This window comes from Panthera onca, chromosome D2 (genome assembly GCF_046562875.1).
Source record: "Panthera onca isolate mPanOnc1 chromosome D2, mPanOnc1 haplotype 2, whole genome shotgun sequence".
Lineage (NCBI taxonomy): Eukaryota > Metazoa > Chordata > Mammalia > Carnivora > Felidae > Panthera > Panthera onca.
In genome coordinates, this window is record NC_138349.1 from 25,662,481 (window position 1) to 25,679,196 (window position 16,716).

Below are 16,716 nucleotides of genomic sequence, written 5' to 3' on the forward strand. Positions count from 1 at the left end.
CAAACAGATAACCAGGGGGTCATAGTCAAGTAGGATGGACATTGTTGAGCACTCCGGGATCACATGCCTACCAAGTGCAAGGTGGGTTCTGTGGGAGGCAGAAAGATGAATAAGCAGATCCTTGGACAGGGAGGAGGAGAGAAGCCAGTTCTGCTATGTTGTGAAGCTTTCTGTCCCTTACTCCTGAAGAAAAAAAAAAAAAATAACAAAACACAACAACAACCCTTGAGATTGTGATATTTCTCTTATTTTTAAATATAAAACCAAACCTCAGGGCAGGTTTTATGACTTGTATGGCTAGTTCCCCCTTGTATAGTGAAGAGGCAGAATTGGCTTCAGATTTGAAGAAGCACCAAAGTCCCCTCTCTTGGGGGCAGAGTGCCCCTTGGGTCTGGTTGGCACATAGGAAGGTTTAAGGAGCGTTTAACCAGAGAAGACTGCCCTCCGTGCGGGATGGTCTCGGACCAGGGGCTTTGCTATCTGCACCTGCCTCATGCCTGGAATTCTGTGTGGGATTTGTGGCCCCCTGGCACCAGTGGCGGAATCAGCAACGATGGATGTCCCAGTGGAGGGGACAGCCCACCAGGAGGTGGGAAGGGGATCTTGGAAAAATGGGCAGACCCCAGAGCAAAACTGACCTACTTCAGATTTCACCAGGAGTCAGCAAGAATTTTTTTTTTTCTCTTCAAATTTTTATTTAAATTTGAGTTAGTTAACATACAGTGCATTATTGGTTTCAGGAGTAGATTTCAGTGATCCATAGCTTACATACAATACCCAGTGCTCATCACAAGTGCCCTCCTTAATTGCCATGCCTATCTAGCCCATCCGCCACCCACTTCCCTCCATCGACTCTTGGTTTGATCTCTATTGCTATGAATCTCTTATGGTTTGTTTCCCTTTCCCCCCAACCCCATATGTTCATCAATTTTGTTCCTTAAATTCCACATATGAGACGGTATTTGTCTTCCTCTGACTTATTTCACTTAGCAAAAATGTTGTTGCAAATGGCAAGATTTCATTCTTTTTTTATGGCTGAGTAATATTCTGTTGTATATATACACCACTTCTTTATCCAGTCATCAATTGATGGACACTTGGGCTGCTTCCATAATTTGGTTGTTGTAGATAATGGTGCTATAAACATCGAGGTGCAGGTATCCCTTTGAATTAGTATTTTTGTATTCCTTGGGTAAATACCTAGTAATGCAATTGCTGGGTTGGAGGGCAGTTCTATTTTCAACTTTGTGAGGAATCTGCAAACTGTTTTCCAGGGTGGCTGCACCAGTTGGCATTCCCACCAACAGTGCAAGAGGGTTCCCTTTCTCCACATCCTTGCCGACACCTGTTGTTTCCTGTGTTGTTCATTTTAGCCATTCTGACAGGTGTGCGGTGTATCTCATCATAGTTTTGATTCATATTTCCATGATGATGAGTGATGTTGAGCATCTTTTCATGTGTCTGTTAGCCACAACAAGAATCTTTAATACAAGAGATCAAGTTTTCACCAGCTCCGAAGTTTCAGATGAAAGTGGACTGACCAACTTCCCTGGACAGAGGGAGGTCCCGGGACATGGGACCTTCAGGGCTAAACCCGAGAATGTGCCAGCACACCGATCTGACTGGGTGCTGCTTTTGTCTCTCACTGGGGTGTGGGTGTGCCTGTCTGTTTCCAGTGTCCGGCACCTATGATACAACCATCTTGGACGCCAACCTTCCCTCCCATATGTGGTCTTCCACCTTGCCGGCGGGGTCCTCCATGGGGACCTATCACAACAATGTGACCACCCAGAGCTCATCCCTCCTCAACACCAATGCCTATTCTGCAGGATCGGGTACGTGGTACAGTGCACTTCCCCTCCCACCCCTGAACCCTTTGCAATTTTACCTGGAGCTGAACGACCCCTCTGCTGTTTACCTTCCCCGGAGGCTTTCTCTAGGGGTCTTCTGTGGCCTAGCATCCCAAGATTTTCCCATTGATAACCCCAGCTCAATTCAGTCTCTAAGGTGTTTCTTTTGGTGGGTCCCCTATAAAAAGGACTATATAGCACAGTGTTTCAGGAAAAAAAATGTAATGGGAAAGAACATGAAAATGTGTATAGGGAACCTAGTTTCATTCCACATGGATTAACTGTGACCTTGAGAAAGTTGGTTAACTTCTCTGGGCTTCAAATGCCTTTTCTGCAAAAGGGTGACCCAGGGTCCATGCGAGGCCTGACCACCTTATGACCATTCCTTGGCTATGACTCAAGGCACACCATGGACAATTTGGTCCTCGGCTGCAAGGCAAGAGCCCAAGATTTCCCTAAAACCAGAAATGTAACAAAATAGAAAAATTTAATCCTAGCACTTCTTCTGGTGTCTCTGTGGTTTCCCCTGCTCTGGGCTGGAGGTCCCGCTCACCAGCCTTCCTCCTCCTCCTCCTCCCCTGCAGTCTTTGGAGTCCCAAACAACATGGCATCCTGCTCTCCCACACTGCACCCCGGGGTCAGCACCTGCTCCTCAGGTCAGTGCTTGCCAGCTTGCGTCGCCCTTTTTAGCACGTTTGCTTTACAAGTTAGTGATGCTCCCTACTGCTGAGGAAAACAGAGGGGTTTCCACAGAAGATGTTCTTTCTGCCCATGAGCGTGAAGACTTTCCTCATTGCACACGGGATGCAGAAACAGGGCCCAAGGGGTGCCTGCCCTCAGTCCTAGGTGGAGATCAGCCCCCAAGGACAAGGCCTGAGGGAGGGTGCTTGGGGTGTCCAGAACCTACTTGTTCTGTTCTGGTTTCTTTTCTGTGAGCGGTGGAGAAATGGAAGTAAAGGGGCAGAGTCGGCACTGTGGACGTTTTCAGGTGCAAAGTACTCTTATGTTAGAAGGATATTACTTTAGTTTTTTAATGTTTATTTTATTTTATCTTGAGAGAGAGGGAGAGAGAGCAAGGGAGGGGCAGAGAGAGAAAAGAGAAAGTATCCCTAGCAGGCTCCCCACTGTCAGCACAGAGCCCAACACGGGGCTCCATCCCACGACCCTCAGATCATGACCTGAGCTGAAGTCAAGAGTTAGATGCCCAACAGGCTGAGCCACCCAGGTGCTCCTGAAGGATCTTACTTTAGATCTTTTTATAAACACTGTAGTTCACTGGGGGCTCAGTGTCACTGCCTGGCTTCCAGTGCAAGCATATGACCATTTTCTTAATGTTTTATTTATTTTTGACAGCACGAACAGGGGAGGGGCAGAGAGAGAGAGAGGCAGAGAGAAAATCCCAAGTAGGCTCTGCCCTCTCAGCGCAGAGCCCAATGCTGAGCTAAAATCCGGAGTCGGATGCTTAACCAACCAGGCCACCCAGGCTCCCCACCCCTGGGATATTTTTAAATACAGTGGCATCTGTCAGACCCTGTGCAGATTACTGTTATTCAGCTATGTGGCCCTAACTACCCAATATATGAAACTGCTGGTAGCTTTTGGCCAGTAGTGGGGGGTGGGGCCTGAAGAGCTCACCGTGTCACTGAGAATGTGAGAACTGAGAAATCTGGGGAATCTCTGGCCTGTGCCAAGATCTTTATCATGGAAGTGCTTTGGGGTGCTCCAGGGGCTGCCTCAAGCCAAGGGGCCCCCTCTCCACCTGCGCTCACCTGCCCTCCATTCCTCTCCCAGTGTTTGGCATGCAGAACAACCTGGCCCCCAGCTCGTCCACCCTGTCCCATGGCGCGGCCACCACCTCCACAGGTCAGTAGCCAAGGTTTGGAGCTTAGGGTCTGGGAAGTAATGCATTGTTGCAGCTGTAACTCACAATATTCCTTTCCAGTAACTGAATCAGAGGGACCAGATTTCCCTAAAAACCAACCTTTCCCAACAAAGAAACAGCCCCCCCACCTCCCAACCTAAAGATGTCAACTTCGATCATTTGCTGGCTCGGATGTGAGGGAAACCACAGGGGAGCCCTTGCTGTGGAGTGTCATCTGTGTACCCCTGTGTCTCACTGCCGTTCCTGATGGTCCCCTGTCACTGTACCTCGATCATCTAGCTGATTTTATGGTGTACCCCTGTGCAAACCCGGGGAGGTGGAACAGGAGAGGGGTGAACCTTAGCCTTTGCCCTCAGCTTGTTTATGGTTTACTTGGAGTAGAAAGTCTAATGCACGTGAAACAACCAGGTGTCCTATACGACAACATGAATCCTGTTGTGCAGAGCAGGTGTTAGGAGTTCTGAAGGGAAGGAGTCTTAGGAGAACTTCAGGGAGGAGGTAGAATTTTGGAACAATCCTAAAAGAATGAGGGTTAGACCAAAGAAAGTGTCATCTAAACTCATTGCCGCCCCTGTGGCTGGAGACGGTTGCCTTTGTTGTTATAATCCATTTTATTTAGTTGCCACTAAGCTCTTCCTGTCACCTGGGGAGCCTGCCCCCTGCTGGGACTGCTCAGGCTATTCTAGGCTTTGTGGAGCCACTCTCCCACACTGGCCCTGCTGACTCCGTGGTTCCTTTCTTGTAGCATATGGTGTGAAGAAAAACCTGCCCCAGGGCCCTGCCGCTGTAAGCGCAGGCGTGTCCACCTCCGCAGGTGAGTGCTACTGCCAGCTGCCGATGGCAACCTCGTGTGGGGGACAAGTGCTCTGCAGTGACACGTGGCGTATGGGAGGGGGAGGTATAACCTATTGGTGGTCTGAGGTCTGCAAATACGACTCACCCCAAAGGCCTCCTGGTTCCCATGACAGAGCAGAGATAAGTGTGCCCCTGGCCTTACCTTGGCCTTCAAGGGCCAAGGGGTGGGGCAGGGAGCTTAGGGTCAGGTATTCATACCCCAGTCCCTACTGTTGTCTGGAAGCCCCTGGCCTGCTCCTGTTATGTGTCACCCATTGCAAGAACCCGGGAGCCCCTCAGAAGCTGCCACCCCAACCACACACTCTTCCTTCCTTCCTTCCTTCCTTCCTTCCTTCCTTCCTTCCTTCCTTCGTCTGTCTTTCTTCCTTTGTCTGTCTTTCTTCCTTTGTCTGTCTGTCTTTCTTTCTTTCTTTCTTTCTTTCCTTTTCCTTTTCCTTTTCCTTTTCCTTTTCCTTTTCCTTTCTTTCTTGGCTCCATGCCCAGTGTGGGGCTTGAACTCATAACCCTGAGGTCAGTAGTCACATGCTCTGTCAACTAAGCCAGCCAGGTGCCCCACACCATACACACTTTCAATAGGATCTTTATCAACTTGGGCTCTCCTCACCCAGTGGGTTATTTCTTCCATTGCTGTGATCCTGTTGTTCCCTTCCATTCAACAATTCCTTCATTCAGAAAAGATTTACTGAGGACCTGCTCTGTATGAGACAGATGCTGTTCTAAGTGCTCGGAGTATGAACGTGAACAGGACAGACTAGACTCCTGCCTTCACCAGGCTGACCATTGCAGCCGGAGAGGAGGCAGATGGACAAATAGACAAATGACAGGAAACGATGACAGAAAATCATACCTACTTAGAAGAAATAGATGAGGTAGTAGAGATGGGGCAGGGGTTCATGTTAGACCAGCTGGTCAGGAAAAGTGCCTCCAGGATGGTAACACTTGAGACTGAGGGATAACAATGAACCCACCACATCAGTTAAAAAAGGGCATGACTGACAAGGGGACTTTGACCCTTTGGCTAAAGATCCTGTAGTGTCCAGGTGAGGGGACAGTACCGTAGGCCAGCCACCTGGTGCTTCCCACATTGACCCACTCCTGGTGGCCAGGCTCAGCCAGGCAGGGGAGGGTGGCTTTGTTCCCCAGGATGCTTCTTAGTAAACACTGTCAGCGAGAGCAGGAGACCCTCAGATGCAGCTGCTGATCTCTCTCTTTCCCTCCCCCCCCCCCCCCCCGCCTTTCTTCCTTTTTCTTGTTCTGGTCATTTCTTCCCTCTCCCTTGTCCTTCTCTTTGCCTGCTCCTTTCCTCCCCAGCCTCCACCACAAACGTCCAGAATGATGAACTCTTGCACAAGGACTGTAAATTCCTGATCCTGGAGAAAGACAACACACCAGCCAAGAAGGAGATGGAGCTGCTGATCATGACCAAGGACAGTGGGAAGGTCTTTACCGCCTCCCCGGCCACCATCGCCGCAAGTACGAGGGAGCCCACGCCATGCAGGTTTCAGGAGAGAGGCAGATGGTATAGGAGACAGAATGTCCTAGCAAGGTGGATTGAGACATTTTAATAAGAAAACCGGAGTTGCCCCATTCAAATGAAATTTACCTGCCTGAATAGGGTGCTCCAGGGTCTGCCTTGAATGTAGATAAACATTCAGGAACATTCTGGCAAAACACACCCAGAGAGGTCTTTGGGCAATGGGAAGTCTCCTAACCACAAGCACAGATCCGGGAGATTGACTCAGGGAAGCTGAGCTCTCTTCCTACTGGGGTATCCAAGCAGGAGAGGCCCCGGGGCAGAGAGGGGACTGAGGATGGAGTATCCTGGGTGATCATAGGTTGTATGCACAGCTTCTTTTTCAGATGACACCCTGAAAAAAGAAAAGCAAGCTGCCTACACTGCTGACACCTGTCTGATATCAGACGCTAATGGTAAGAGGAAATCTGGTCACTGTTCCCTTGACTTTAGTCTATCTGCTTGTTATTTATTCATCTTCTGAGACCTGGCTACTCAAAGTTGGGTCTCTAGACCCGCAGTATCGGCCCCACCTGGGAGTGTGTTAGAAATGAAGGCTGCCAGGCCCTGGCCCAGACCTGCTGAGTCAGAGGCTGTGTTTTAACCAGCTCTGCAGCCGTCTCCTATGCATGTTAGTGCAGCAGAAGCCTTCCCATGGCACGCCTGCTGTCTACAGTGGGTTTTTTTCCCTCTGTTCCATAATTTCCAGAGCTACTAGAAAACGCTTTGCAAAGCACTTGCTACACTTATTTCTTTCCTTCCCAAATATTTGGATTCTCTCCCAGATAACTGCATTTCTTCACATGCTCAAGGTCCTGTGTACTCTTTCCAGATCACTGATTTCTTTTCGTTTACTGACCTCCCTGAAAAGTTGGGTCTTAGAACATCTTTGCAAAATGCAAATGAAATCCCTTATGATCTTCACCAGGCCCGACTCTGAGGAAGTACCTACTTTGAAGACTTACATTTTAGGGGTGGAGGTGGGGCTATGGAACCAAAAGACCCTTTACAAAATCTGATGAAAGGTGTAAACAGTTTTCTCAGAGAATTCCTTCTGTGCCCACAAACACTCAGTGGTCAAATAGCATCAGGGACTGGTGAACTAGCCCTCTGCCCCTCCACCCCTGGTGAGGAACGCAAAGTCCTTTAACCAAGAAATCGAGAGTCATTTCTCATAAACATATTTATCGTTGAGTGCAAATGTCACCCCTAACATGGAACTCCAAAAATGTCTTGGGCTTGAAAGGTTTAGGTCACAAGAGAGTTAAGATCCTGCTTTTTACCCACCATTAATTGCTGGCCCAGCCATGTCTTCATTGATATAACGGTTGCAAATATCACATCAGCGAGGACTGGGTCCATGAGCGTTCCCATACGGTGCTATTCCTCAAGGTGCTTGGATGGCACATGTACCTCAAGTTTTGCCCAAAGTCAACTCACAGGCTGTCCTGTGGTTCCGCAGCTTAAAAGCTCAGGTCAGGGGTGCCTGGGTGGCTCAGTTGGTTAAACGTCCGACTTCAGCTCAGGTCATGATCTCACGGTTCGTGAGTTCAAGCCCCGCATCAGGCTCTGTGCTGATAGCTCAGAGCCTGGAGCCTGCTTCGGATTCCGTGCCTCCTCCCCTCTCTACCCCTCCCCTGCTCGTGCTCTCTCTCTCTGTCTCTCAAAAAATGAGTAAATGTTAACAAACATTTAAAAGCTCAGATCAAAACCTGTGTTCTTGGTGTTTGCCTTCCAGGGGATGTGAAGACTGTGTCCACAAAGGGCAAGGTCACCTCCGCAGGTAGGTAGCCACAGGAGATCCTGCAGTGACAGGAGCTGAGAGGGCTGGTTGTGATGAACAGAACAGATGACCACTCCCTCACCTGGAACCAGGGCACACATGAGCCCTGCACCTCTAAAGGGTTTCCCTGAAGGCCTGAGGAGGCAGGGTGGAGGGCAGTGGAGGGGGCTGGCAGGGGGCTGGGGCAGGGCTGCAGAAGGGTCCAGGGTCCAGGGTCTCCCAATACAGAGGAGCCACTGCTGTGTCTTCCAGAGCCCCCTGCCTGGGCTTCAGGGTGCCTCTAAGACCACGCACATCTCTAGCCCTTTAGACTTTTCTCACTTGCTTACACAGTCTTGTGAGGGAAACAGACCAAGGGTTATCAGTCTGTTTTAGACACTAAAAGTCCTTTTCACTAAAAAAAAGCAGCAGCAGCAGCTTCCCAGCCATCCCTTAAGTGCTGAGTGTAATTTCGGGCACTGCAGGGATTACACAGGAGCTGAGGGCCCCAAGGGAATGCAGGTGTGGAGGGAGATGGGAACGCTTTGGGTTTGGCCATAACCAAATTCAGGAAGTTGTAGCAAAATCCATGCTCATCATCAAGATTTTTAAACTGAGTGCTTTGGGCTGCATCCTCTGCTAATGCCCGTACCTGCCTTACCTCCTTTCATCAGCAAGCATTCTATGAAGTGGGGAATCTTTTAACCCCACTTTATGAGAAAGGCAACAGGTGAAGGGACCTCCACTGGGTCATACACCCCTAGCCCAGGCTTGTCCCATGTGTGCTCTTTCCCAGCTGTGGCCCTGTGTGTGTTCCAGGAGCCAGCCTTGCCCGCCTTGGAGCTGCCAGCCCCGACTAGCATTCACTCAGGCCCCCAGGAAGTCACCGAAAACCCCAGAATTTGGAGGGAAGAGGGCAGGAGCCTACTGCATTCCCCTTACCCCTCCTTTGTCTTCCACAGATGTTCACAGCTACAATCACCGCGGGGGCAGCGGTAGAGGCGGAGGTGGCGGCAAAGGTGGCGGCGGAGGGGGCCCGTGGGGGGCGGCGCCAGCCTGGTGCCCCTGTGGCTCCTGCTGCAGCTGGTGGAAGTGGCTGCTGGGCCTGCTGCTCACCTGGCTGCTGCTCCTGGGGCTGCTGTTCGGCCTCATTGCTCTGGGTACGTGAGGACAGTGGCAGGACACCAGGCCTCACTGCCTGTCTGGAGGGCAGGAGTCGGCAAGTGTCCCGCGTGTCAGAGATCCAGGGGCCAGAGGCAATCGGGGAGGACCCCTCATTACTGCAGGCGGGGAGCCAGGCTCCAGAGGTACTCGGTCCGGGTCCCACGGCCACTCAGTGGCAGGACTGGAGGCACTCGGTCCAGGTCCCACGGCCACTTGGTGGCAGAACTGGGGTTCTGGTGTGGCTCCCAGCCCAGGGCCCTCCGTCCCTGTCACAGCCTGCTACGCATTTGGCTGCCCGTAATCATCAGGCCATGTGTGCTCAGGGCCTTTTTGATTTTCACCTTTTCCAAGCACCCCTATGGGTCTCTGTCGGCTCTCGCAGCAGCCCCCAGGGAGGATGGGGGACTGCTCTGTGGCCTCCTCCTGTGAGAAGAGTCCCAGGCCCGGTTTCTTCAGGGCGTGGTTACCATTTTGAGCAGCTGCCCCCACTGGTGGTCACGACACGTGGTCTCTGTACAGATTCCGGCCAAAGGTCCCCAGAGCCCCACATCAGGCCCACCTCGGGGTGTGCTGCAGGCTGGGAGGGTGCCGCCGGCTGGGAGGCCCCGCCTGGGTGACCGGCCTCTGTCCGCCTGTCTCAGCGGAGGAGGTGAGGGCACTGAAGGCACGGGTGGCCGAGCTGGAGCAGAGCCGGAGCGGGGTGCTGCTCTACGACGAGAAGGTGGAGCGGAGCAACAAGGACCGGCTGCAGGGCGCTGCGCCCGGCGTCGGGGCCGACCTGGGGAAACTGGGGCTTGATGGCCACGGGCAGGAGGCGCTCTGGCTGTTCTTGAAGGGCAAGCTGATGGCGGAACAGGAGAGCGGTGAGTACGGCGCAGGGCAGGGCGAAGGCCTTCCGGGCTCCTGTGCTCTCTCCATCCTGTGCGGGATCCTGGGAGTGGGGACCAACATTGTGATCCCATCTGACTGCTGGGAAAACTGAGGTCTGTGAAGGAGAATTGCCCAAGATCACACAACTACCACCCCTTGGAATCTGGTTCCTAGTCCCAGCTTCTGTGTCTTCCCCCAGACCGTGGTGCCCCCCCACCCCGTCGTGTGTATGCACACGTGTGTGTGTGTGTGTGTGTGTGTGTGTGTGTGTGTGTGTGACACACACGTACAAGCTGTGCAGCTAACTCCATGTTACCTTCTCTCGTAGGAAATCTCCGAGGAAGCCCCGGCCCTAAAGGTACTGGGGTGGACTGAGCCCTCACGCTGCTCTCATTTCCTGCCTGTGGAACAGGTTTTCTGGGTGGAAATTTTCCAAATTGAAGGATGAGCAGTAGAAAGATCTTAAGGTGTCTGTCGGGAGGGTTGAGAATTGGCTTTACAGTCAGGATGTCTTAGAACAAGAGGGGACCTTGGGCATCACTGAAGAGAGGCCCAGCCACGTGCCCCAGTGACGTGGTCGGAGACTGAAGGGCACCAAGCTGCGTGCCCGCCCACACCGCAGTGACGTTTGTGGGTCCGAAAACACCAGGAGAGAGTGGCTCTTGGGTTCTCACCCCACCTCATAGTTTTCATGTGTTTCTGATTTTAGGTGACATGGGAAGTCAAGGACCTAAAGGTAAATCAAATGTGGAGATTTTAACCTAAAGTATCAGTAAGGGCTGGTTTAAAATGAGCAGCCTGCGTCTGATTCCCCCACACCCAGTCTTCCGGGCCAGCTCCCCTCCATGTAGGACTTGCAGACCCTTGGGCTTTTGAGGTCAGAGGGCTTAGTGACAGAGCAGGGCTCTATGTCTCTGGGGCAGCACTGTCCCTTGTCCCTTCTCAGGATTCTAGGGACTTCCCGGACAAGGACAAGGGATCTGCATCAAGGATCTGCATCTCCCTCAGCAACAAAGGGCAGCCTGAGGACCTGCTACTATACACAATACTTGGGGGGATTTCTAGAAATACAGATTCCTGGGTCCTGCCAGGAATCAGATCCTCTGGGACTGGATCCTCCTCCCCCTAGGTTAATTCTGATGAGGCAGGTCAGGAACCACCATTGCAGCTGAGGAGCCTGCTCCCAGGGGTCTTAGGAGGGGGGCTCCTTGGCGGGGGGACTCCAGTTGGGGTAGTGCCACCTACCTGCAGGGGTGGGCAGTCTGGCAGGGAGACAGGACATATACACAGGAAAAGGTGCCCCACAGTGTTAGTTGAGGGACAATCGTGTGCTAACTTGTGTGACACTCATTGATAATGCTGTAGGAAATTGATCTCTTTCCTTAGAAAAGTGGTTTGACAGTCAGTGGGACAGGCCCACGGGTGGAAGAGGTTTCCAATCCCAATGACCACAGCAGCACCCCTTGTTCTAGTTGAGGGGGGTTCTCAAACTTCAGTGGGTAGGAGGGTTGCCAGAAGACTCTGGGCCCCACTCCCAGAGCCTCTGATTCGGCAGATGTGGGGCCTGGAGTCTAGGGTCTTGATTGCCCCAGGTGGTTCTGAGGCTGGTGGTGCAGAGTCCATGCTGAGAGCCATGGTTCAAGAGACAGAGTCGTCCCTCTATCCCCACCTTTACCTCCCTTCCCGAGAGATCTCAGTGCAGGAATTGGGGGTTCGTCTGCTTGATGGCCATCCACTTCTCTTGGGGATTCCCTGCCCCCCCCACCCCAGCCTGGGCAACTACATCAGCCCCCTTCCCCAAGGCTCCAGCTTGCAGGCCACACACCCCTCCTGACCACGATGGTGAGGAGGACCATTGGTCCTGGAGTCCCTGACTATGTGGTTGCCATAAAATACAAGACGTTAAATTTGAATTGCAGATAAATAATTTTTCACTGTGTGTCCCAAATATCACATTAAACATACTTACCTTAGAAATTTACTCAGTATTTATCTGCAATGCAAACTGAACTAAGCATCCCATATAATTACTAAATGTGGCAATCCTATGTTCTCCTGGTGGTTCCTTTAGGCAACAGGCACAAGTCCTCTGTCTGACTTCTTTTATCTCTGCCCCCACAGGAGATCGGGGGCTCCCGGGGACTCCAGGTATGTAACCTCTGATGGCGTGCTGGTATTGCGGGCTGCTTGTCCCTGGCTCCCGGGTTCTAGGGGAAAACAGGGCTCAGGTGTTGTTGTGTGTCCACAGGCATCCCTGGGCTCTTGGGCCACCCAGGTCCAGAAGGACCAAAGGGACAAAAAGGCAGTGTGGGTAAGAGCCGCTTTTTCCATTCTCTTATTCCCTTATTCATTCAATAAACATTTCATTAAGTGCCTGCTCTGTGCCAGACCCTGTTTTAGGAGCCGGGGAGACATTGGTGAACAAAACAGAAATCGCTGCTTATCTTTGGGTTGGGGAGAAAGACATGATAAATTAGTGAAGTACAGAGCAGGGTAGGAGGTAGATCATGAAACGGGAAAGACAGAGCCACACACGGCACTGCGCACTGAGGGGGTAAATTTGAATAAGGCCTCACTGAGAAGGTGCCATTTGAACAGACTTGAAGATGGTGAGGGAGCCAGGCATGGGGAGATGGGGGGGGAATGCTCTAGGCAGAGGGAGCAGCCGTGGGCCCTGGGGCAAGGGTGTGCTGTGGCCCAGGAGCAGTGAGAAAGAGGCAGTGGGGGCCGGGCTAGAGCCCACCAGAAGCCCGAGTGTCCAGACGGAGGAGCAGAGGGCCTCTTGATCATGTGAGATGCTGCCAATGGAGCCCTTAGCCATGGGCACTGGCTCCTAACTCTGAGGTTCCTTTCTTCAGGAGAGCCTGGCATGGAGGGTCCCATGGGCCAGAGAGGACGAGAGGGCCCCATGGGACCTCGTGGTGAAGCAGGGCCTCCTGGGTTTGGAGAGAAAGGGGACAGAGGTAAGAGGCTCTTCCTTTACCAGGAGGGTTAGCTATATCCATGCTTCCTTCTCACATCTTTCTCCCTCCTTCTTTCAATGGCCTTTACTGAGCAGCTACCTCGAGCCAGGCTCTGTGCCAGGCCCTGTGAAGACCACATTCTAATGGGGGTGTGGGCTGGGCTGTGGGTTTGGGTCTGAATCTAAGAACCCTGCAGTGTTCAGAATCCACGAAGAAGGTGGTCACAAGGAGAAAGGGTCGTCCCACGTAGGCAGTGCAGAGTCAGGTCTGAGGTAAGAGGCTCAGGGCAGAGCCTGACCAAAGGTGGAGAAGGGTGGTAGGCCCTCAAACCTTCATGGGCTGGAAATAGGCAGGGAAGGAGAAATAGAAAGACCTAGACACAGGCCCAGACCTGGAGGAGGCTGGGAAGATTTTACAACTAGATTCTTAACCAGGAGTCAGCTTTCATCAGGTGAAACCAAGCACAGACGCTAGAAATTCTCATAATGCCAAAAGAGCATGAGCAAGAGCTTTATTTTTAGCTCCTCTTTGTCTTAAAAATATTGTTCAACCAGGCAACAAATATTTATTGAGTGGCTCCTGTGGGCCAGACCTCATGGGCTATAAAGGCTCTGGGGGTAGAAACTGAAGGTGTTTTGCAGCTTTGTGGCCTCAAGGAGGTATCTGATGGATCAGAGACCACCAGCAGTTGGGAAGTATTGCCCACAAATGACACTGCCAGGCTGGGTGGGCGAGCAAACTGAGCATCCTCTGCTTTCTCCCCAGGGGCTGCTGGTGAACCTGGTGTTCAGGGCCCACCTGGTGTCCCAGGTTCTGTGGGTCCCAAAGGTAAGTCAAGTGCCAGGATGGCACGGATCACAGAGGTCCAGGAAGTGGATCCTGACAGCCCTAACCTGCTGCAGGGACAATGGGCCCAGAGAGCCCCCCCCACAAAGGAGTGCCTGGGGGGGTCAGGGCTGGAACTGACCCCAGGGCTGGAATTTTTGGGACCATGCTTCTGTCTCTCTTCAGTGGCCCTGTTATGTGGCCCCTAAGTGTGTGGATGGGTCAGGAAGTCCCAAGTCAGATGAGTTCCTCACCCGACAGCCGCCCAATTGCACTCCTTCAAAAGCATTATGTCTGGACGGCTCAGGGAGAACGGGGCCTTCTCAGTTTGATGCCCATCTCCCCTCCCTGCTGCTGCCCGGGCCCACATGTTCTACTCTGACCGGGAAGGAGCAGGGGTCTCTCGATCCCACCAGCTGTAGTGTCCTCCCTCAGGAGAACTTTGCACTGGGGTCCCTCTCAGACCCACTGACTTGGGGTCTGGGCACGAACCCACACTGTGTGGGCAATGCTCACACACACACAGCCCTCACTTGGAAGTGAGCCCCTACCTGCCCCTCACTGTGGGGTCAAGTGTCCCTGGCCTGTGGCTCGCCCCTGATGATTGTGGTCTTGTCTTTCTTCTCAGGTTCCAGTGGTTCTCCTGGCCCACGGGGTCCCCCAGGTCAGTGTGCTGCTTATAAAAATAGATGCTGTTTCTGGGGAAAAGAAAGGGATACTAAAAAGAAACACATTTTTTTTTAATTTTTTTTTTTTTTTTAACATTTATTTGTTTTTGAGACAGAGACAGAGCATGAACGGGGGAGGGTCAAAGAGAAAGGGAGACACAGAATCTGAAGCTCAGGCTCCAGGCTCTGAGCAGTCAGCACAGAGCCCGACGCGGGGCTCGAACTCACATACCGTGAGATCGTGACCTGAGCCGAAGTCGTACGCTTAACCGACTGAGCCACCCAGGTGCCCCAAGAAACACATTTTTAAAGCAAAAGAAGCAATTATATGGAGCCTTCCAGAGGTCCAAAACTCCCGTCCATACATGTGTCCCCTGAAGCTGAGGTCAGGTTCCCAGTGGTTTCGGGGAGATCCGTGCTGACCTGGCTCAGGGCGCATGGCCCTCCGGTAGCCTCAGCAGCAGGCACTTACTGTCCTGCTTGCACCTGAGCAAAGTCCCTGTGGCCACCTCCTCCCTGTGGGCCAGAGCCCTTCTGCTGTCTTGGGAATCTTGAGCTGTAGCCCACACTGTAATGCGGACCAGTGTTTCTGCCACGGCCCCATGAGGTGTCCTTACATCAGGGCCTGTGACACTAGGGCAAGGAACTGGGCTGGGATGATGTAGCAGGGTTGTGGGGAGGAGTCTGTGGAGAGCAGCCCTTGACTTTACCCCAGGCTGTGCATGTACCTGTGTGTGTGTGTGCGTGTGCATGTCTGTGCCTGTGTCCATGTCCATCGGTCCATCAGGCCACTCACCTAGCTGCATGGTTGCCTTTGCTTGCAGGCTCTGTAGGTCCCCAAGGGCTCCGAGGTGAAGTTGGACTCCCTGGTGTCAAAGGTGAGCTTGGGGAAGGGGATGCCACCCTGTAGATGCCACTCACTCAAGAAGGAGGTCTGGGCGGTGGGGCAGCTATACGGGCTGGCAGGTACGTAAGCAGAGGGCAGGTCAGGATGGCAGAGAGCCTGTCTGCACACAGACACCGCCCTTTTTTGGTCATCCCCTCTGGGGCTCCTTACACAGAGTTGTCCCTTACCTTTTCAGGTGACAAAGGTCCCATGGGATCACCGGGACCCAAAGGTACGTTGCCACTGCTCAGACATCCCCATAGTCCGCCTGACTCCTGGGAGCCCCGATGGGAACCTGTCTCAGGGTCCAGGATTGGACCTGAGAGCTCATTCTAGCCCAGCCTCTCAGATAGGTAAACTAAGGCAGGAAGAGGGGAAACCAAGCACCTATGTTACAAGCACTGTGGTCGGGTGGCCCGCAGGGTGGTCTGGATGCAGTGTTGAGGCACGTCCTCTCTCGTCTGGCTCTCCTTGCACTCATGGCACTCACTGTGCAACAGCAGGGGCTGGGGTAGTTTGGGGGGGATGGTGCTGACCCTGGGGGAGAGCGAGCTCCTTGGCCTCAGCAGTGCCTGGGTCTCACTGACATTCTGCTGGCAGCAACTCAAGGGCACAGTGAGAACTGTTTGTAGCCAGGGTCCCTCTCACTGAGTGAGGGTGTTTTCCTTGCTCCGACTGCTGCTTCCTGCCACCCCACCCTGCCCCATGTCTGTTTCAGGTGACCAGGGGGAGAAAGGACCCCGAGGCCTCACAGGTCAGTCTTGCACAGGAATCTGATTTCATCCACTAAAGACTTCTTGTAAACCCAGCGGGCACTGGAGGTGGAAAGAAATACACAAATATGAGGCAGAAGCTCTGTCTAAAAACCTTCGGAAAACTTGTAATCTAGGGAAAAATTACAAGACAGGATAAAATAAAAAACAGTGAATGGAGTAGGAACCAGCATCAAAATGTACGTATAGTCCAGACGGTAAATGTTTGGAACAGGAACGGGAGTTTATGATCGTCTTGGATTATTTCGGGGGGATCCAGTTGGGGGAATTAGGCTCTTCCCAGAGCAGCAGAGAGTTGACACTACTTGCAAGCCTCTCATCTGCTTAACCTTCTGCCGGCTCGAATGCCTAAAAAAGAAATCCGTAGAAACGGTGCTTTGGCTACAGGGGCAGCTCTGTGCTGCCAGGGAAATGATTCATCTGCACATCCCTTCAGACCGGACGTGGCTCCGGACCTGCCTGTGTCTGCTGCCCGGGGACCCTGACCATAGAATCTAAGCAGGGGCTGTGTCCGCAGCCTCTGTTTGTTACCTCCAGCTCCTCTGGTTGGGGAGGTGGCAGTCTTGGGGGTGGGGAACACGCGTATCGTGGAAGTCCCAGTCAGCAAGCCTGTTTCCTTTGCAGGCGAGCCCGGCTTGAGAGGTTTGCCTGGCGCCGTGGGTGAGCCTGGAGCTAAAGGGGCAATGGGTGAGTGTCCCAAAGGAA

The 16,716-nt window shown here is 52.7% G+C and overlaps 1 protein-coding gene across 1 annotated transcript in view; it reads left to right on the top strand.

Moving 5' to 3' along the window:
- Nucleotides 1–16,716, top strand: part of COL17A1 (collagen type XVII alpha 1 chain) — a 51,589-nt gene that overhangs the window by 17,212 nt on the left and 17,661 nt on the right. Inside the window, exons 10-29 of the mRNA XM_060641578.3 lie at nt 1,677–1,835; nt 2,435–2,506; nt 3,642–3,713; nt 4,478–4,546; nt 5,899–6,060; nt 6,436–6,516; nt 7,839–7,883; nt 8,825–9,022; nt 9,668–9,889; nt 10,225–10,254; nt 10,606–10,632; nt 12,018–12,044; nt 12,145–12,207; nt 12,755–12,859; nt 13,625–13,687; nt 14,313–14,348; nt 15,177–15,230; nt 15,435–15,470; nt 15,957–15,992; nt 16,636–16,698. Of these exons, the coding sequence (XP_060497561.1) occupies nt 1,677–1,835; nt 2,435–2,506; nt 3,642–3,713; nt 4,478–4,546; nt 5,899–6,060; nt 6,436–6,516; nt 7,839–7,883; nt 8,825–9,022; nt 9,668–9,889; nt 10,225–10,254; nt 10,606–10,632; nt 12,018–12,044; nt 12,145–12,207; nt 12,755–12,859; nt 13,625–13,687; nt 14,313–14,348; nt 15,177–15,230; nt 15,435–15,470; nt 15,957–15,992; nt 16,636–16,698 (1,620 nt within the window). The remainder of the gene's footprint in view (nt 1–1,676; nt 1,836–2,434; nt 2,507–3,641; nt 3,714–4,477; nt 4,547–5,898; nt 6,061–6,435; nt 6,517–7,838; nt 7,884–8,824; nt 9,023–9,667; nt 9,890–10,224; nt 10,255–10,605; nt 10,633–12,017; nt 12,045–12,144; nt 12,208–12,754; nt 12,860–13,624; nt 13,688–14,312; nt 14,349–15,176; nt 15,231–15,434; nt 15,471–15,956; nt 15,993–16,635; nt 16,699–16,716) is intronic.